The sequence below is a fragment of the Haliotis cracherodii genome, unplaced genomic scaffold (genome assembly GCF_022045235.1).
Source record: "Haliotis cracherodii isolate W230 unplaced genomic scaffold, xgHalCrac1.p SCAF_4, whole genome shotgun sequence".
NCBI classification, from domain to species: Eukaryota; Metazoa; Mollusca; class Gastropoda; order Lepetellida; family Haliotidae; genus Haliotis; species Haliotis cracherodii.
The window spans coordinates 49837881-49861343 of NW_027266297.1; the positions used below are offsets into that span (position 1 = coordinate 49837881).

General features: G+C 39.3%; 1 protein-coding gene across 2 annotated transcripts in view; it reads left to right on the forward strand.

Moving 5' to 3' along the window:
• The window catches only part of LOC139480579 (coiled-coil domain-containing protein 24-like), a 364688-nt gene that overhangs the window by 314185 nt on the left and 27040 nt on the right, over positions 1-23463 (forward strand). For both annotated transcript variants that reach the window (XM_071263719.1, XM_071263720.1), the window contains one exon: positions 18442-18569. In XM_071263719.1, coding sequence (XP_071119820.1) covers positions 18442-18569 — 128 coding nt within the window. The remainder of the gene's footprint in view (positions 1-18441; positions 18570-23463) is intronic.

The window sequence follows — 23463 nt, forward strand, 5'->3', positions numbered from 1 at the left end:
ACTCTTTATCTCATCTCCATAGCCGTGAGGCTGGAAAAGAGCAGCATGTAATTAATGAGGGTGGGTTATATAATTGAGGATACACCTGAGGGAGAGAATACTAATTACCCTACTACAGGAAGAGACCTGTAGACGTAAGCGCAGGGTTGTGTTTTAGCTGGCCGTTCGATAATGGCCGCCAGGAGATGTGAGCTTTGACTGCGTCATCTAAAATAAATAATAAGATACAGCAGTGTTACCTGTGCATTACTGTATTTTCCCAGTGAGCACCCAGATGATATAGCAGAAATCTAGACTTGTTCGCGACCTGTTCTCGCCATTCATAAGCGCATTTTTATTGAAAGTAGAAGGACGTATGGTCACATTGATCAACAAAAATGAAATACAGTTTTGGAAATGTAGGTATATTTGTGGGGAGCATCGGTAATGGTGATGCAGTTTTGGTAAGTCACTTGCATGGTAATTGTGCGATCTTATTTTACCGTGTGTATATGTTTACATTCAAAATGTAAACAGATTTCACTAAGGAAATTTATTAAACGCCTAAATATTCAGTTTATTTTACAAATTAACTGAAAAATATGTCCATCTTTATTAATATGATAACGAATTCCAAATATTTGTTTATGTTTAATATCATCACCAAGTACAGTTCTGTATTGTTTGGCTTCATTTCTTAGCATAATTAATATATTGTGATGTGTATAAGCTCTTTTTGCTCATCTTTATCATTTTTAGTCAGTCGGTTAAATAAATGAATGGACAATTCAGTCAATTTGTAAAATGACTGAAATATTTACATATTTAATAAATTGCCTGAGTGAAACATATTTTACACATTGACTGTAACATATACACACTTACAAAAGAAAATACTTGCAAAAACAATGTCTATCGCGCATCGAAAAACTTCCCAACCAAACGGAAAGGAACAAGAATGATTCTGTTCAAAGCTGCAGCGAATGAATGAAAACAAAATGCAAATATCATTATTACAACCTAACAAAGTTATAATGTATCCGGGAATATCAACATAAAGGAACAATATCCATTGCGTCTGCAGCTGTACAAAAATACTTATTCGATGTCAAATGTCTATGTGAGAATCAAATACTTTAATAATAATTATTTGGAAACAATATTTGGAATATATATGAAATATATTAAAATATTTAAGTATATCGTTTTTAAACGTTATTTAAATGTATCGAATATTATAACCCGTGTTTGTTTCTTAACTGATCACCTAGTTTGTTTCAATTGTTTCACATAGGTGCCAAGTTAGCTGAGAAAGCCCACAAGACAACTATTTTTATAATGTCCACGGTTGTTTAAAACATACATTGAGTTAGATAACAATGAACAACCAGTCAGTGGATTATCGGTTACCCTTTGAACAAAGTATGTTGTTTTTACATCTGTACTTCACGCCATGATATGAGTGTATTGCCTAGGTTTAGTAAACCTACCTTCACATGTAAACACTTACTTTTGACATACCCACTCTGCAAGATAACAGTAATTAATCAATCAACGTATTTCCTGTTGATCCTTTGATGTCTGGGAATGATCAGTTGATTTACAAAAAAAGTAAAGCAACTGACCATACATCTCTTGCTGGGCTGCCGCGTGCATATCACATAACTCACATTCTACCTCACTTCAAACCTGGATTTAGATTGAATAATTACCCCAGGTACAAGAAAGACCAAATTTGAACCTTTATAATCTGAGTGGTGCTACAACTAAGTATACATGTTATAAATTCATTAACTGAGCAGCAAGTGAATTACGACAAATACACAAGTGTAGGGTTATACCAGAAAATGTGGATGACAACAAGGGAGTAGTAATTGTATCATCCACGCAATCCGAAATCTGCAAATGCTTTCACTCATGGATACTTTTTTATTATTAAACTGTAACCATCAGGGGTATTTCAAAATAACGACACCCGATGAGCTTTCGCCGTTATTTGTCTGTTTGTTTAGACTGAAGAAATTAATTACCATGCGCCCTTTGTTGAAATCTTCATAGATCACGGGTAACCAATCAGTTTTCAAAAATGCGTAAGCTTATTTAGCTGTCCTTGCAGACTGGTAGCCCAATGCAGCTAAAAAAATAGTACAAATTTTTCACGTAACCGTAACAAAACAAATTCCAAATTGGCAGCAATTCACCCGAGGGGTAATAAGAGTAAACCCTAGAGAAACAGCCGAAGACCTAGAACTCTACACCCAAGAAGCAAACACAAATCAATACCCTCAACCCCAAATAACAAGCACCCGCAGGATAACAACAAACAGAAACGGCAAAACGGTCCCTACATCAATCGTTATTGTAAACTTCAAAAAAACTGCTAAATTTCCTGAAGCCCCTAATCACATCTCTTTCGGTGCCCACACTAAACTAGAAGTTAAACCATACATCAAACAGGTCAAACAATGCTCTAACTGCCTTAGATATAACCACACGGCCACCCAATGTACATTCAAAAAAACTAAATGTAAAAAATGCGCCCAAACTGATTGCCCAGGTACATGCTCTCCCTGGTGCATCCATTGCAAATGCATAAAACATACATCACTCTCAAACCAGTGTCCGCACAGACATGCCCTAACACAACAGGCCAACAAACACATAAACATAGATTCGGCCAAAATCCAAACAAGAAAATATGCACCACCTACATCCAAACCTCTCCTCCCCACACCACACTCAAACACCACACACAAACTCTTGGATTCAATCTGGGGCAACCACATAGAAACCGCACCCACCACTTCCACACATCACCTCACACAGCCACCTACCAACTCCCCCATAACATCAACACCCGCATGCAAAGCAAACAGCAAAACCACAGACACACAACGACCCTCAGCCAGACACTCTACAGCCCACAAGGCAACAACACTTCCCCACAAGCAACCACAACAAAAAAACTCAAACACTGAGGAAACCACAGCTACACCCAACACGCAAGCACAAACTCAACACCCCACACCACAAACACCTCCACAGGCCTCCCCAATGAAAACTCAAACAATAAAAACCAACCTAACCGACGAAGACGAATATTCTTCCACCGAGGAAATAAATGAAATCACTTTCTCAGCCCCTAAAACCAACAAAAACTTCAGGCGCAAAAATCCTCAATTAACCAGCACTAAAACTCTTAATAACCTCACACTACTCCTAGCCTACATGCATAAGCAAAACTCACCAAATGCTAGTACTAAAGCTTTTCACTCAGTAGCACAAAAACTAAAACTCACAACTCTCTCCTTTGAGTTATTTCTCTCCCAACTTAGGGAAGCTACCAATTAAACAAAACCTAAAACTCAAAACAAACTAATAACCTCTCATCCCCCAAAATGGAAGGACTAAATATATTTCAGTGGAACGCCAACGGATTAGCCTCCCACGGCCAGGAATTAAAAGCTAAATTCAAACGAGACAAAGGTCCACACATAGTCTGTATACAGGAAACTAAATTCTCTACCAGATCTAAATTCACCCTACCAAACTATAACTCAATAAGAACTGACCGAGCCAAAACAAACCCAGGTAGAGCCGGAGGCGGCCTAATCATATACGTCAGGGAAGATTTAAGCTACAAAGAACTAAAAATAAACACACCGAACCTAGAAGCAAATGGTATCCAAATAACAAATAACAACCAAAAAATTAATATCATAAATATATACCACTGGGTAGAAAAACAGGTCAAACCTGAGGATTTAAACACCCTCCTCCAAATAGGCAATAAATCTACAATCTTCCTAGGAGACTTTAATGCCCACCACCCTACCTGGGGCATAGAAGATAAAATAGATAAACACGGAAAACTCATCTCAGAATGGATAGAACAAAATGACCTAATACTAATAAATAACAACCAACCTACTAGATACGACAAAATACGCCACAAAATGTCGGCTATCGACTTAACCATATGCACCCCAGATTTAGCCCAAAGTATTCAATGGGAAGTACACGGGGTACCACTAGGTAGTGACCACTTCCCCATAAATATAACTATAGGAGACGTAAACATCCCATCGCCAGCCCCAAACCAGGAACCTAAATTTCACTACAACAAAGCCGACTGGGACAAATTTCAGGACATTTGCAACCAGGCTAACCTAGCTGACCTAGAAAGTAACGACCCCGAAATCTACTGTAAAAACCTCACTGACTATATAATAAACGCAGCTAAAAACTCCATTCCTTTCAAAACAACCAGCATAGGCAAACCCTCGGTTCCTTGGTGGAACGAGGAGATAGAACAAACTAGGCGTAAACGCAAATCCGCATTCAATAAAGCCAAACGTGACTTCAAACACCTAAAGATAGCACATGAACTAAATCACAAAGTACAAAGCTTAGTTAAAACAGCTAAAACAAGAGACTGGAAAAAATTTTGCGAAGAAATTAACCATCATACAGACGCCAGAACAGTTTGGCGCAAAATCCACGCCATTAGGGGCATTAAACGTCATAAAAAAACTCCCAACGTAAACAATTCAACAAACCCCACTGAAAAAGCTAATAACCTAGCAAATCACTTCTCGGCCGTCAGTAGCAATAGCAACTTCAACCAAAAATTCCAGGAACAACTAAAAGCAGAAAGCAAATTTACCAAAGAGCCAAAAGATAATAACCTAGAAATTAATCTCCATTTCACAATGGAAGAACTACTCCACGTCCTACAAAATAGGAAAAAGGGCACAGCCCCAGGCTTAGACCTTACTTCATACCAGATAATTAAACAACTACCACCCAAACTACTCCAAACTCTGCTGAAACTCTATAACCTCATATATCTAAACGGACAGGTCCCATCACCTTGGAAACAAGCCCTGGTCATACCAATCCCCAAACCCAATAAACCAGCTGACCAGGCTAATTCATACAGACCAATCTCCCTAACTTCTAACTTATGCAAAGTAATGGAATCAATGGCCAAAAACAGGTTACAACACTACTTAGAACAAAACAACATAATAAATCCAGACCAAAGCGGTTTCACTCCTGGACGCTCAACCTTAGATAACCTCGCCCGACTAGAGCAGGACATTAAAACAGGCCAACTTAACAAACAATATACTACAGGCATCTTTCTAGACTTCTCCAAAGCATTCGACATGGTTTGGCATAACGGGCTAATACAAAAACTACAAAAAATAGGACTTAAAGGTCAAATAATTAACTACATCCAAAGTTTCCTAACAAACCGCAAAATCACCGTGGGCATAGACCAAACGCTATCGGACCAATGTCCCCTAGAAAATGGCACTCCCCAGGGCAGCATCCTAAGCCCAACACTCTTCAATATTATGATTAACGATCTATTCGAGGGACTATCCCCCAAAGTAAACACATCAAAATTCGCGGATGATGGAGCCCTCTGGATCCGCACTAAAAGCATTAAAATGGCCCAAAACTTACTACAAAAATCTCTAAATAAAATACAAAAATGGGCTGACAATTGGGGCTTCTCCCTAAACTCAGAAAAAACCACAGGAATAGTATTGAAACACAAAAATATGCAACCCGCCACCCTAAACCTCCAACTAAACAACAAACCAATCAAATTCCAAAAACAAACCAAATTCTTAGGATTAATCTTCGATGAACATCTTACCTGGGATGCTCACATTAAAAACCTTGTAACCAGATGCAGCAAAGACCTAAACACGTTAAGATGCCTAACCGGCTCCAACTGGGGGGCCTCTAAAAACACCCTCCTCTCACTCTATATATCACTAATTAGGTCCAAACTAGACTATGGCAGTGCCATTTACGACACCTTAAATAACTCTCTCATTAAAAAACTAGACTCAATCCAGTATCAGGCCCTAAAACTAATCACACGAACTCAACATGGCACCTCTTCCATCTCACTCCAGGCCTTAACAGGAGAAATGCCACTTAAACTACGTAGGGAACAACTTACCCTAAACTTCTGGGCCGCGTCCCAATCAAACCCACTAATCGAAAACTTAATAAAACAAAATATTAGCCCTAGAAACCAAGCCCTAGCCCGGAAACATCCACTACTTACTCCAATTTCCCAAAGAATAACCAATTACCTAAACGAACACAAAATAAATAATCTTAAACAAAACAATAAATCATCCAATATCTTCACTCCAAAACTTAAAATACCAAAAATAGACACAACACTAGCCGATACACTAAATAAACAGACCGATCCTAACATCGCTAAAACCACCACACTAGCATACATACATGAAAATTGGCCAAATTGGTGTCACATATACACAGACGGATCCTCAGATCCGATCTCAAAACACACAGGTTTCGGAGTCCACATCGCACAACCAACCAAAGACACACAATCTTACCGACTCCCAAACAACCAATCCATATTCATGGCCGAACTAATGGGCATGGCCTCAGCACTACACAATCAGCAATCTAAAAAACACCAAAAAATCCTCATCCTAACCGACTCCCTCAGTGGACTACAAGCCCTCAAAAATAAAAACACTAAAAACCGCCCCAAACTAATAAATCAAATACTCAATAGCTCAAACAACTTAACTAAGGTAGGTAAACAAATAGAGTTCATTTGGATCCCCGCCCATGTAGGAATCTTTGGAAATGAAAAGGCAGATAAAGCAGCAAAATTATCCCTTAAACTCCCAGAAATAAGCTTAAACTTACCCAGCTCAAAATCAGAAATCAAAAGTGTCACTAAACAAAAAATTAACAAAAAATGGCAAAATATATACCAAAACTCAAATAGCCAAATCAAGAAAGTACTCAAAAAAACCCTAAATAAACCCAAAATACTACACCCATCCAAAAAAATCGACAGAATAATTACCAAACTACAAACAGGCCACACCAAACTAAATAATCACCGTAAAATAGCTAAACTACACACAACAGGAAACTGCCCACATTGCAAACAACAAGAAACACCAGAACACGTACTCATTCACTGCACACACTACCAAACACACCGAACAACACTACAGACCACCCTAAATCTTAAAACCGGACTTACACTAGAATCAATCCTAAATCCACAAAATAAATTAGAAAAATTCAAAGCCTTAGGCATATACCTAATAAAAACAGGACTAATTAGTCGCATTTAAACCCCAAATAAAATATTAAAACCAAACCTACCTTATTTGATAACCACCCAACACACACAGCTCCCTTAGTTCGCCCCCCACCCACTCTTGGCATTCTTTCCAAATCTCAAAATTTCAAAATTACTATATAAGTAACCCCTAAAGCCCCCTCCTGGGTTGCACAAACTCACTCTTCCCCTTTTTGGAAACACATTAAATGGCCTGGCCGGGCCCGTGTGCGACATACGCTTGCAGTCGGAAAGCGCACGTTAAATCTCCAACATAAGTAAGTAAGTGGTAGCCCAGTCTCTTGTCACTCTCGGTTGCGTTAACAAACAAATTGACTCACGGCAGCTAGAAAGCCTAAGCGGAAATCCAAAGGTCATATTACCTGAAGAATCAACCTTCATTTGCGAAATATCTACTGCTCTCAAAATTAAATTAATTAATTTTTGTTAAATTGTACATAATAAAAATTGTAGATAATTGTATGTCATGTTATTCTAAGAATAAATGAGTTTGAGTTTGAGCCCGACACCCGAGAAGAAGCCAGAGATTAGTGCCCCTTTTTGAATAGTTTACAATCATGTGTTTTAGGGTTAGCCGTGTTGCCTTAAACGTATTTTTATTTCAAAAGAAATCTGGATCGGTAAACAAGCAAAATTTGCTTATGTAATACCTCTCCAGGTAACAACTTAACAACAGCTGGATATATATAAGAGAGTGATGAACATAAACATACAAAATGCACAAATGAAATACACGAAGCCAATACACTGAAGCAAGTGGTGTCTGTGAAATAAGGTAATGCAGTTTTCCTTTACTACATGCATAAAATTAAGCTACTCAAACCTTTTGCTTTTGACAATGATGTCGTGAACTGATTTAAGAAGAGTCATGTTTGTAGAACTGATTAACTACTGCCACGTAATATCATTTTTAGACCATACCCATGTGTGTAGAAATACACAGTGTTTCTGATATTATCGTATTTTTTGACAGTTATAGAAAAAGTGAATTGCATCTTCAAGGTGATATCCACGAGTGCAGTCTGGTATGTCTGATACATGTCGTCTAAACTTATCAGCGTTTAAGTCACTGCATCCGAGCCTAAGGCGACAGTGGACAATTTGGCATGATCTATGAAAATATTTGAAGTCAAAATTTTTATTAGTAATTGCATCAGAACGATTAATTAATGATTTGATTTCTTTTAATGAGCGAGCATTAGTTACTTCATCGAATAGAGGGTTCCGCAGGTTGATCATATCCAGAAGAAATTATTATTAAGCATAGGTCTGTGTTCTACATTTGATTGTTGGTATGTTGAATCTATTTCTAAGGTTATATTTGCTGTTATCAGAGAATTGAATATACACTTTTCAAATATTTTGGCTGAGCAACTTGTGAGTGCTACAGGTCTATAATTTGAGCATTCATGTTCATCGCTGACACTGACACCGCATCAGCCCGGCAGTGGACTTGACACAGTTATTTGCGCACCGATTATATAACTCCTACAGACAGGGTGGGGTGGTTGTTTAAAGCGAAACGGACGACCCCGTCTGTTATCTAACAAATGCTGTGCGGCGCCTTTGATCTTGCCTCAAAACATACACCTTATAGTAGTAAACGACGATCAGGATGGCCTGGAAATAAACACAATTCTGTCTGCCCAGTGTATCCACAATTAACTAGAATGCTTCATATCCACAAATATATATATAGAAAATAGATATTTGCCCACAGCAAATATTCATTTGCTTAATTGCATCAGTGTGGTTTAACAGAACATGTACAATGCTTTCTTACGCTTGGTGAGGCAGACTGAAATTGAACATTAGGATAACGTCAGCAGGGATAAAAGAGGTCATACCAAAGAACTTTAATTACTAGTGGAAAAGTCAGACATTCCGATCAACCACTACAAGGCCCGGACGGATCTCAAGGTTGACCTCAAACCTCAAACCACTTCGTCGCCAATACCGCCGCCCTCCTTGCCAAGAGTCTCTACCAGAATCCCAACCCCCAGGATGAGAAGCTGACCAAGAGACTACTAGAAGGATACCGCCGCTAGACTTCTAGCCGCACATGCTCGCCAGCCGACGACGTGCCTTCCCACGAACATCAAAGCTCAGTCTCCAAAGATGACTCTATCTGACCACATCCGTGACAACCCAAGCCACAACATCCAGTGGGAGAGAGTCACAACCCTCGCCACCAACCTCAAAGACTTCAAGATCAGGAAACTACAAGAAGCCATCAAGATCAAAAGACTTCAGTCCTCAATCAACCGTGACCAAGGCTTTTACATACCCCTGGCGTACCATCAACTCATCAAAGACCCCAATCAGCCATAATCCCGTTGTTTACATTACTGGCTTCATCCTTTGTATCATGGCACTGACTTCACCCATGGTCATCATCACTGCCCTTGTGTGTACACAGCAGGCTTCGCTACTCCAGTATATCTACCCTACTGTATAAACATTGCCTCCTACGTGTATATATACTTGCTTACTGCACTCTGTACTCTCAACCCAGCACCCCACCTCCCCAAGCATGCAACTCAAAAAAACGCAAACTAGACGCATCGGCATCACCTACCCAACACACCCTCTCACCCGCAGCCCTCATCACCACATGGGCCCTCTACTTTTTTTCGGCCACCCCCTCAGTACAACTAGCTCCAACACTGACCATAAATAAAATAGGCATGTGGCTAAGGCAACAAAAAATCAATTACCTAAACATCAAACGTAGTTTCAAAGGATATCAGATAATCTTCCCAAATCAAGAATCCTACATAGCAGCAACTAAAATTAAACAAATATTCCAATTCACCGTAAATAGCTCTAAACCTAACTGGCAAATATACACTAGGGGAGTTATTCGAGTGCACCCAAGGGAAACCGACGAGGACCTCGACATATACGCCAAAGAAGCTAACACTATCCAAACCCAACCACAAATAACTAGCCTCCGCAGGATTAAATCAAACAGAAACGGGAAAACCACCCCCACACCTATTGTAATAATAAACTTCAAAAAAACAGCTAAACACCCTGAAGCCCCCAAACATATCACTTTCGGCGCTAACCATAACTTAGAGGTCAAACCATACATCAAGCAAGTAAAGCAATGTTCTAATTGCCTACAATATAATCACACCGCTAACCAATGTACTTTCAAAAAAACTAAATGCAAAAACTGTGCTCAAACGGACTGCCCAGGCATATGCACACCCTGGTGCATCCACTGCAAATCCATAAAACACTCATCACTCTCGAACCAATGCCCCCACAGACTATCACTCACCCAACAGGCCAACAGACATATAGACATAAACACGGCCAAAATCCAAACCAAAAAACCCACACCGCAAGCATACAAACCACTACTACCAACACCACCCTCAAACAACAACACTCACGCACGCAAAACAGTATACCCAGTCTCCGTATGGGACCAAAATCAGCGAGACGCATACATCGCAAATGAAACAAACACCCCACACATCCCACAAACTCACACTCTCACCCTCCCCGCCTCTCACCCTACAATTACCACATCTACACCCGCAAGCAAAACCCAACGCACAACGACCACCACACAACCAGCACCAACACAAGCCATCACAGCCACAAGGGCAACAACACTCCCAAACCTACAGGCAACCCCCGAACACCCAGTCAACAGGGAAACTACAGAAACCACTCTCGCACCCAAACCCAGCATGCAACCCACCACCGAACAGATTGACCAAACTAAAGACAACTTAACCGAAGAGGATGAGTACACATCCTCAGAGGAAATAAACGAGCTTACCTTGTCAGCCCCAAAAACCAAAAGCTATAGAAAAAAACTCACCCAAAACGTAGCAAGCAAAAATCTAAACAACTTAGTCCTCCTACTAGCTTACGTGTTAAAGCAGTCTAATCCAGAAGCCAGCTCCAAAGCCTTCTTTGGTGTAGCACATAAACTAAAACTCGTCACCACCTCTTTCGACCGTTTCAGCAGCAACCTTAATAACCTACTAAAGTAAGTACCTAAACCAAGCCTAAACCAAACATAAATCCACCCAGTTTCCCAATGGAAGGCCTAAACATTTTTCAATGGAATGCCAATGGCCTCGCCGGCCATGGTTCTGAACTCAAAGCTAAATTCAAAATAGATAAAGGTCCCCATGTAGCTTGTATTCAAGAAACCAAATTCTCACATAAAACTAAATTCAACCTACCAAATTATAACGCAGTGAGAACCGACAGGTCCAAAACCATGCCAGGCAGAACAGGAGGAGGTCTAATCATCTACGTTAGAGAGGATATTAACTACGAGGAAGTTAAAGTAAACACTCCTAATCTAGAAGCTAATGGAATCCAAGTCACCATCAATAACCAAAAAATAAAAATCATTAACATCTATCACACAACACTAAAACCAATTAAAGATACAGACCTAGATGTCCTTTACCAATTAGGAAATAAATCAACCATCTTCCTAGGAGACTTCAATGCACATCATCCTACCTGGGGCATTGCAGATAAACTAGACAACCATGGACAACTAATATCAGAGTGGATCGAAAAAAATGACCTAATACTATTAAACAATAACCAACCAACTAGATACGACAAAACCCACCACACCATGTCGGCTATCGACTTAACAATATGTACGCCAGACTTAGCACAAAGTCTGATGTGGGACGTCCACCCAGTACCTCTAGGCAGCGACCACTTTCCCATAAATATTACCCTAGGAAATATAAAAATACCAAATCAAACCCCTAAACAGGAACCTAAATTTCAGTACAAAAACGCCAACTGGGACCAATTCCAAGAATTATGCAACAAAGCTAATCTAAACGATTTAGAAACAACAGACCCCGAAACATTCTGTCAAAACCTAACTAACTTCATAATCAACGCAGCCAAATCCGCAATCCCCTTCAAATCATCCAACCCAGGAAAACCCACTGTCCCTTGGTGGAATGAGGAAATAGATCTAACTAGACTAAAACGCAAATCAGCTTTCAACAGAGCTAAACGAGACCCCTCTCATCTCAAAACAGCTCATGAACTTAACCACCAAGTGCAAAACCTAGTTAAAACTGCTAAAACCAAAAACTGGAAAAAATTCTGTGAGGAGCTAAATCACCACACCGACGCTAGGAAGGTGTGGCGCAAAATTCACGCCATCCGAGGCATCAAACGGCACAAAAAAAGCCCCAATATAAACAACTCAACTAACCCCACCCAAAAGGCCAACAGCCTAGCCAAACACTTCTCTAAAGTTAGCAGCAACAGTAACTTCAGTAAGAAATTCCAAGATAAACTAAATAAAGAAACCAAATTCTCCAAAGAAAACAGACAAGACAACCTAGAAATAAATCAACCTTACACCATAGAAGAACTAAATCACGTACTAAACAATAGAAAAAAAGGAACAGCCCCTGGCCTAGACCTCACCTCTTACCAAATAATCAAACACTTACCTACCAAACTACTCCAAACTTTACTTAAACTATACAACCTAGTCTACCTAAACGGACAGGTCCCATCCTCATGGAAGGAAGCTCTAGTAATCCCAATACCTAAACCAAATAAACCAGCAGATCAGGCAAACTCCTATAGGCCCATCTCCTTAACCTCAAATCTCTGCAAAATAATGGAACTTATGACTAAAAATAGGCTACAGCACTACCTAGACCAAAACAACATCATAAATCCTGACCAAAGCGGCTTCACTCCTGGCCGATCAACTCTCGATAACCTTGCCCGACTAGAACAGGATATAAAAACAGGACAGCTAAACAAGCAATACACCATAGGCATATTCCTCGACTTCTCTAAAGCTTTCGATATGGTATGGCACCACGGGCTAATACAAAAACTAAAAAAAATAGGACTAAAAGGTCAAATAATAAACTTCATCCAAGATTTCCTAAACAATCGCAAAATTACCGTGGGTATAGACCATACACTATCGGACCAGTGTCCCCTAGAAAATGGCACTCCCCAGGGCAGCATCCTCAGCCCAACCCTCTTCAATATAATGATAAATGATCTATTCGAGGTCTTATCCCCTAAACTAAACACTTCAAAATTCGCGGATGACGGAGCTCTATGGATCCGCACTAAAAGCATTAAAATGGCAGAAAACTTAATCCAAAAATCTCTAAATAAAATACAACAATGGGCAGACAAATGGGGCTTCTCCCTTAACTCAGATAAAACAACAGGAGTAGTATTCAAACATAAAAACATGAAACCTGCCTACCCAATCCTCCAGCTAAACAACCAAACAATCAAATTCCAAAAACAAACAAAATTCTTAGGACTTATTTTCGATCAACACCTCACCTGGGAGGCTCATGTCCAAAACCTAAAAACTAGATGCAGCAAAGACCTTAACACATTAAGATGTCTCACCGGCTCTAACTGGGGAGCCTCCAAAGATACCCTCCTCTCACTATATACAACACTAATTAGATCAAAACTAGACTACGGCTGTGCCATATACAATACCCTAAACAACTCTCTTTCTAAAAAACTTGACTCAATACAATATCAGGCTCTCAAACTAATTACACGCACCCAACATGGCACCTCCTACACCTCACTTCAGGCCCTTACAGGAGAAATGCCACTAAATCTACGCAGGGAACATCTAAGCCTTAATTTCTGGGCCGCGTCCCAAACAAACCCTCTCATCCAAAACCTAATTAATCAAAACATTAGCCCAAGAAACCAAGCTCTAGCTCACAAACACCCCTTACTCACCCCAATATCCCAAAGAATAACTAACTACCTCAATGAACACCAAACTCAAAATCTTAAACAAAACTGCAAAAAATCAAATATCTTCACCCCTAAACTCAAAATACCCCAAATAGACACAACGCTAGCTAACCAAATAAATAAACAAACCGACCCAAACATAGCTAAAACCACCACACTTGCATACATACACGAAAATTGGCCAAATTGGTGTCACATATACACTGACGGATCTTCTGACCCGATCTCCAACCACACAGGCTTCGGAGTCCATACCACACAACCAGTTATATCCACACAATCTTACCGACTCCCTAACAACCAATCTATATTCACGGCCGAACTTATGGGCATGGCCTCAGCCCTGCATAACCAACAATCTAAAAACAACAAAAAAATCCTAATTCTCACTGACTCCCTTAGTGGACTACAAGCCCTCCAAAACAAAAATACCAAAAAACGACCTAAATTAATAAACCAAATACTTAAAAGCTCCAACGACCTAACAAAAGCAGGCAAACAAATAACCTTCTTGTGGATCCCCGCCCACGTAGGAATTTACGGCAACGAAAGCGCCGATAAAGCAGCTAAATTATCTCTCAAAATACCAGAAATAAGCCTAAACCTACCCATCTCAAAATCAGAAATTAAAAGTGTAAACAAACAAAAAATAACCAAAAAATGGCATAATCAATATCAAAACTCAAATAGCCAAATCAAAAAAGTGCTCAGAAAACCACTAGCCAAACCTAAAATCCTACACCCCTCTAAAAAAATTGACAGATTAATTACAAAACTCCAAACAGGACACACTAACCTAAATAACCACCTAAAACAACTTAAAAGACACACCACAGGCAACTGCCCCCACTGCAAACAACCCGAAACCACAGAACACGCACTCATTCACTGCTCCCACTATCAAACACACAGAACCACACTACAAACCACCCTCAATCTAAATAAGGTTCCTACTCTAGATGAAATACTAAACCCTCAAAATAAACTAGAAAACTTCAAGGCCCTAGGCATATTCCTAATCAAAACAGACCTAATTAAGCGCATCTAAAAATTAATTAATCTACCAATCCAAAATCCAATAAACATACAAACACCCACCTCACCCGGCTCCCTTAGTTCCCTCCTCCACCCACCTCGGCATTTATTCCAAATTTCAAAATTTCAAAAAATCAATATAAGCAACCCCTAAAAAGCCCCCTCTTGGGTTGCACACACCACTTTCACCCTTCTCGGAATACACTAAATGGTCCGGCCAGGCCCGTGTGCGAAATACGCTGTAGTCGGAAAGCGCACGTTAAATCTTCTATATCAGTCAGACTCTGTAAATCACTTGCTTGATAACGGTGTTAGAACCTACACCGAAACGTCGCTCTTAATTGTAATAAAGAAGTTGTTCATCCATAAATTCTTATCCTTACTTTTGACACAGAGGTTTATCCCCACTTTGCCAGCAAACTGCAGAAGATTAACAGTGAGTGAGTGAGCATCGTTTCTATGTTTATACAAGAAAAGATGTTATGCCAAAAACGCTCACAGTAGTTAGTGAGTAAACTCACGACCTATCATGACCTGGTTGAGTGACTTCCTCCAATCAACGTGAAAGGATTACCCACAGAGAAAGAAAGGATTAAAGTCACCCATAAATCTTATCCTAACGTAGTACTCCAACTTCTAAATGCCTCTCAAAGAAGGATTAAAATCCTAAATATATCCTATCTACGTGGTATAGGTACTCATTCACAACCTCTAATAATAAACTGTTACGTTTGGTATCCCCAGCAATATTCACTATTGTCATTTGGCAAATGTAAAAATTACAAACCCTAACGAGATTCTGTCTACATGATCACACCCGGTGATTGTGAAGATCTCAAATTCTATCAACAGTCAGACAGCATGGCTGTTAATATTCATTTACAACATCCTCTTATAATTAGTATAAAAGTGTCCCACACAAAACCTTCTTTTATTTATTCTTTCAAAATACAAAACAGAAAGTGGGGTGTGGGGAAATGGGACATATTCCTACGTGAAATAATGAGATATTAGTAGTGGTGACGGCTATATCATAATTGTACTGTCTAAAGCATAAATTTGGCGAACGAAAAACGTTATATTTGCAGTCAAATGGAATGACTCGTGTGGGCAAATGAATATGTTCGTAATCCACAAACAATCATTTTATTAATGGCGAACGTTTAACAACCCGCGACAATCGTGTCAACACGGTGGTTCCCCTAGCAATAAACTCGCATCTAAATTCACTACTGTTCTACTGTCGGCTAGCCACAATGACGGGACCCTAGTGGAATGGTTCATGCCATAAAAGTCTAACAACCGAACACTAATTAAGACGGGCCGACCTTGTATTTACGGTCTGGTGAACACAGCTCAATGGCCACTCATTAACTCAAATTTCACATCTCACTGTTTTGTTTTATCTCACTATTCATTTGATAATTTTGTCAACTTCAACTGGAACCCGTGGTCCCGTGTTACACGCGTAGCACACGTGTGTGCAACGGGTTGCACACGTGCTGCACACCCCGTGTGCAACCCGTTGAGCACCCGTGTCACATGCGTGTTACACGCGTTCTCAACGCGTGTTAGGGGAATGAACTTTTAGGCAGTAGTGTACGCGATGAATGATAATGACAATAGCCTCAAACCAAGTATAATAAAACATGTAGATGTAGGATATGAACAATATTGATAATCATAATAGTATCATTTGCATGGAGTTGACTTATCATGATGTTAGATTTGATTTCTAAGTTCATCAATGCTTTGTCATCGTGTTTATTAAAATATGATAGAGTAACAGTTTCTGTAACAGCCGAACATTAGATATACAGACTAACTGTCTGTGTCTTCATCGTTCAACATAACGCCCATACTTTCATGACACTTAGTTGATATATATCATATTCTGATACCATGTATATTTGGATATTGATCATGGATAATCATATTCAATTAATAGGGAATTATTGCTCATCAACGGACACATATGGTGCGAAACACATTTCATAAAACATACAAAGTATGATAAACCTATTTTCATATTACATACAAGTTCTGGAAAACAAATATCTAAAACACACACGTTATTGTGTATGATCTTTCATACGTACATAATGAACACAGGTAATAATGAACACTTCATTATTTAAACCCACAAGGGACCCGTGCACATGCACAGCCCAAATATGTCTCTACCATCTTACATTAGATTGTTAAAGTTAACCACCTATAAAAACATGGACTATCTGGAATATATCACACACATATATATAATATAGGACCAAATGTATCAAATAATAAAATGTTTCTTACCTTAATAAGAAGAGGAATGATTATGGTCAAGCAGTTTACTGTCAGTGGTGTTGTGTACTGACCAGTGGAGATGCTTGACTTTTATAGTAATCGCCTCGTATATTTTGACTTTGAGTGATTCCCTAGTCAGTGAAGTGTGCATTGTCTTAATCTAAATCTTGACCGACTATACATCACGAGGTAATGATGCTGTATTATTATATAATAATAACTTCTACACCGACTATGCGACTGTGGCCTCTGGAAATAGAATTCACTGAGCACGATGGGTTTGATGGATACGTCCATCTTACATCACTGTAGCCTGCTATGTAGCCGTCAGTGTTCAGTTTGACACGTGAACGTCTACAAGATATAATTGCTTGTAGATATACTGTAGGTAATGAAACCTTTATGTATATTTTAATTCCATTTATATTTAGTTAATAATTATGTCAGAAACAGCTTATATTTACATAACATATTGGAACAATATTGCGTGTATTTTACATTGGTATATTACCCTGTCTGGCGCTCTGCATTAAGGGGCTTAAACAAGGACTGGTCAGCTCGGAGTCAGTATACTTTGTCTGAGTGGGGTATTCATGTTAAACCAGGCCATGGTATCTCAGTGACGCGACGTTAAACCCAATTTCACCTCACAAATGTTTGCATAATAATACTAATTATCCAGTTGATCTACAGTAAGTATGTGATAGGATTGTTGTAAACATAGTTTTATTTGTATTTTTATTGTATTTTGTTATGTTAGTCACTGGTTCCACGTTTTACCTGTATGTACTGCTGTGGCTGCCAATAGTGCCATGGTAGTCATGATGAACGGTTAATTTTGGTCCTTTGAATAGCCAGTTATGCATTGGGTATCTTTATGACCATGCTTTGAGGATGTCTGTTTAGTAGAAATTTCTGTATTTCTGTTTTATCTTTCTTTTCCCTCATGTGTTGCCACTGTTGCAGTCAGTGTGGCTATTGCCGGGGACAGCTATGGAGTGTCAACACAATGAAAAATGAGAATTCAAATCTCAAGATGGAGATGATCCATTAGTATTCTGTCATTTTTGGTGTTTTTACTGGACTTTGACGCTTAACTTTGGCCCTCGTATTGTTTGGGGTAATATATATTTGATATGGGTAATGAATGATGAGGGTGATTCGTTTCTGGAAGAATTTTCTTCATCATGTTTCAGGTTGAGTCTGCAGGATGAAATAGAGCAGTTGTTACAAGACATCACCTTTCTTCAGCACCAGATAGATGATGAAGTTTCTATTCGAATGACTGGGAGACCAACAATTGCAAAAGAGCCCACTCTCACGGGTATAGATGTTTGTACTTTTACTTTGGCAAATTAAGTTTTGCAAATTAAGCATTTTACTCATTTCATGAGATTGTTCCAGATGTATGGATTGTTTCCCATATGTAATATTTATGAGGCTCCTATTGCATCAAAATAGAAAAGGCAACACTGAATACTATTCTTATGACTATCATCACCTCACTGCCGAAGGGACTGATCATTTATTGTAGGAGGTTGAGGGGCAGCTGAAATAAGACTTTATTATCGGACTGTATCATATTTGGACGACAATGGCCCACCTGTGTGTTAGGTTGGGAGAATTTATGTTTTAAGTTTTATCATCCTCTGTCCATACCCACGTCATTGGTAGATATTGCAAGAGATATGCCAAGGACTAAATAAGATACTACCGTAACTAGGTGTTAAAAATATCACATTTTTTAATTGTTCAAAACCTCCAAAACTGTGGAAGGGAAGAATGTTATGAAATACATTCATTTCTGATAATCTTCATCTGATTAATGGCTGGCCGGTATGATCAAGACTACAAAGTGCACTGTACAGTAAATATGTTAAGCAATTGTCAAATATATAACAGACTGCTCTAGACTATTATATACAAGCATACAGAAATGATAAATCTCTCTTAGCTTGATCAGAGCAGTGATATCCTCTTGTCTTCGCATGAAAAATGGTCATTCAAAAGTGAGGGGAGGTGAAATTGGGTTCAACGTCGCGTCCAAGATTATTGTACTTATATAGCGACATGCATGCATGTGTGTGTGTTTGTGTAGCTGCTTGTACTAGTTCGGACTGATGCCGATTTATAGTGCTAGCTCACTGAGATACCATGCCTCAGTTTAACATGAATACCCCACTTAGACACAGTATACTGACTCCGAGCCAACCAGTCCTTGTTTTAGCCCCTTGTTTTAGTCGAGCGCCAGACAGGGTAACAACAAGTACCACCATTTAACATTATAGAATACTAAACGAGCTCCCGTGTAATACCACAACTATTCACGAGTTTAATAAAATTGGTTTTACAGGGGAGTGAGTTTAGTATTTTGTTTATGACTTGCCATTTATAACGTTTTTAGAATTATACTGTTGAGTGTGAATAGGCAGATACCTTCACGATCCACGGCATAATCCAATTGAGTATAACAGAATAATACTTCAAACACGTCAACAGTTGAAACATGAATTTAATATCTAGAATTCAGGCGTTCATTCCACAAAAAAATCATAGCGCTAAGGTTATCGCAACTCACATACTTTAACTTAGACCAACGACTGTTGTTGTACTACAATATGATCGCCTTGTGGAATGGGGCCTTGTGGAATGGGGCCTTGCACCTCAAAGGTTACAATCACGTCACAATACCCGATGACGTAATTTGTGGAATTTTGTTGCAAGATCCATGCCATGTGACGGTCATCGAATGTGCATAAGCTCCTCTCAGTGATCTATCATTTGTTCGTGAAACATGTTTCGAGAGTACATAAGCACGCGTTTCGGTATGACACAATGGGCCTACCTTTAGAATACAGTACCACAAACTTTTCAAACACGTGACAATACCCTATGACGTAGTATTATTTTTGTAGTATTTTGTTGCCAGTCACACCAACGAAACAATGCCCTGTGATGTCAGGGGTCATCGAGTGTGCATAACCTCCTCCCAGTGATCTATTATCTCTACACGAAATGTCATTGAATACGCCAAGTTTTGAATATTTGTTTACTGAATATAGCCTGTGGCGGCGTCTTTTATAGCAAGCGCTGGTTTACGAAAGCACTTTTATATTTTATATATTTTTTATTTCATTTTTCTCGTAATTCAAGTGGCTAAAAGGGTTATAAATGGGAACTAATATACGTATATTATTTTTTCGGAGCATAAATTTTCAATATTATGCACAAGAATGTAGTTTATTAGGGATATTATATTGGCGCTGAACACATCCAAATATCGCTAGTGCCCTTGGATCCCCTTTACGATCAATCACCCCTTTTCAATCATTAGGGTTAGGTACCCGTTTAGTGGCTATTAGATTACCCGAATTCTGTCCTTAGCCCTTGGATCCCCTTTACGATCAATCACCCCTTTCATTAGGGTTCGGTAAATCTACCCGTTTAGTTTCTATTATAGATTCTAATATTCTTCACTCAAAAACATCGAGTAAAAAGAATGAAATGGTTTTGTGTCGAATACTTTTGCTACTAGAAACTGTCCTGGAATATTCACACAAGCCACTTTCACCGGCTACATTTTTTCAGTACTGATTCAAAAGCGAACTCACCGTTGTGTCGTCACCAGCCATGCACATGCCTCCCTCGTTCCTTACTATTATCCACATCATCCTTACAGTGTTCCCTACCACACTTTTCTGTCACAAAATCCACGCGACGAATGATTAAATAACATGTCATTCATGTGTACTAGCGAGTTTTCAGTTCGCGCCATATCAGATTATTCCTCGCCACTCGGTATCTTGTAGATTACAGGATGGGACGAGTGTGCCAAATGTCATCGGGATAATTCGTAAGTGTCAATAGACTAAAGTCACGAGACACCATGCCTACCCGTAACTTTCTTAAGGGTCCGTCACCTATTTGACCCTTTTCGTTCAGTTCCATAACGTCGTATGCATGACTAGGTAAATTTGCACTTTGTTTCACAGTGTAGACGTAGCTCAGTCGGCTAGCTATCAGGCTAACAATCCGAAGGTCGCGAGTTCGCGTCCGACGGATTCTCACAAAAACTGGTTGCTTGTCTCTGAGACGTGTGACCTACGGCAGAGACCGTCCTCAGGAGAAGTTGTGGTAATGTATTCTAAAGGTGCACAATGTGTAATACAGCCGTATGTTTATTAAACGGGTGATCTCTTCACGGGCAAGTAATAACTTTTGGTATGACGCGGCCAGGGATCGAACCCCGTACCTTCCTCTCTCCGGGCGGATGCTCTACCACTAGACCACGGAGGCAGTTGGTCATTCATGGAACACACAATAGAATGTAATATAAGTGTAAATCAGTGTCTATTTCACTTGCACAAGACAAGAGTCTTAAGTGTCTACAAACAGGGTAGCAAGCACATGCCCAAAAAGCTGATGGAACAAACTTATACATAGTGTTCCATTACTTGTACTCACAGGTCCTGGAATGCACAGATCTCTGACATGTTCATCCATTGAATGCTGGTGTCCATCGTTGTCACTTGTCACCAGGTGCATCACTGTCACAATTGGAACATCTTGGTTGCCAATGACGTCAATGTTGGTTGGTTGGTTTGTTGGCTTGTTGTTTAACACCGCACTCAGCAATATTCCAGCTATATGAAGGCGGTCTGTAAATATTTGAGTCTGGACCCGACAATCCAGTGAGCATCGACCACCAATGTAATCAGAGTGGTAACACAAACGCAGGCTGATTTTCGGATGTCAGCTAATTAATACTTATGAAAAATGAACGAGGGCCCTGTGGAAATAAATACACATACATACATCTTCATCTTCAACCTGTACACAATACTCACACTAGGCGCACTATTTTGATTACTGCGGAATGTCGGGGAATCCCAATATTACATGAGTGGGAATTCCCTTTCTGCTCACGTATATTGTTATGCACAGGACATTTAGTGACTTTCATGCATATTCATTGTCCAAACTACCCTTTGAAGCCAAAGGCAGAGAATGAATGAAACAGCAAACGTGCAGGCTTGCCTGGTTTTTTTCCCACTCGCCTCGGTCCAACTTTCATGTCTTTGGTTTCCATTTGTAACAAACATTTTTCCAAATGTTTTACTGTAATCAGGGAAGAATTGTTTGAATCTCACGGTAACTGACCATGTTATTTGAAACAGCTAGCTGCCTTCTCCAGGACATATTTCTTCCTACTCTCTGTTGATTGGCTAATGACTGTGTAGGCGTGTCAAGTTATGTGCATAAATAAAACGATCACCTGATTCATGTCACGCCACTGTATGTATTCCTACACCTGGAATGTTCATCAATCACATCATTTATGTCTGTTTTGATATATACAACTGTACTATTGTAGATAAAACATGTTTTACATTGTTGAATTTCGTAAGAATCTGCTACGCGGATTGATACAGTTTGCACATTGGTTTTTAGGTTCATACTTCAATGAACCGAAATAAATACACAGTCAATCCTTAAATGTTACATCAATATGTTGACATTCTCAGGTGAAAACAATAACTTACATCATGTAAAGTATTTAAGCAAGCCTAGTCTAACTACATTTACTTGAATAAGTTAAATGATGCGATATATATTTACCACACCTAACATTCAAACATTTAAAAGAAGTTAAGAAATCATACTTATGCACCTTAGAAAACCCTTATGATACCAAAACACTAAATACGAACACATAAATATACATCACACATGTGATGAGATGCGTGATTATGCAATACAGTTAGGATAATTGTATATGTGTAGGACGTCATCACTTTTGGAAGAGTGGACCATGCGGCCTCCAACCTGAGTTGGAAATGACAATAAATTTGTGTGATTCTTTCGAGCTTTTGTCAATAAATCTCAATACAATGGAAGATTACATGGTGTCAGAATAAGTGTGGAAAAGGAATCAAGTGCTAACTACCCGCTGTCACAGACTGCTGTGCTGAGATAAGTTGCAATCAATCGGAGAACTAGGTTGAATTGCCGATAGCGTTAATGTTGTGCAGTAAAATAAAAAACAAAAAACAAAACAAGCATGGCTCAAAGCGGAGGGGGGCCGAGTGGCACTCCATTCATAGATAAGGGACCGTCTATGGATTAGACAAATAATGAAGGACTTTATTCAAGGTTTAAGTTGTGGAAACAGCAGTGTGAACTTTTGTTTACTGGACCGATGTTCAGAATGGATGCAC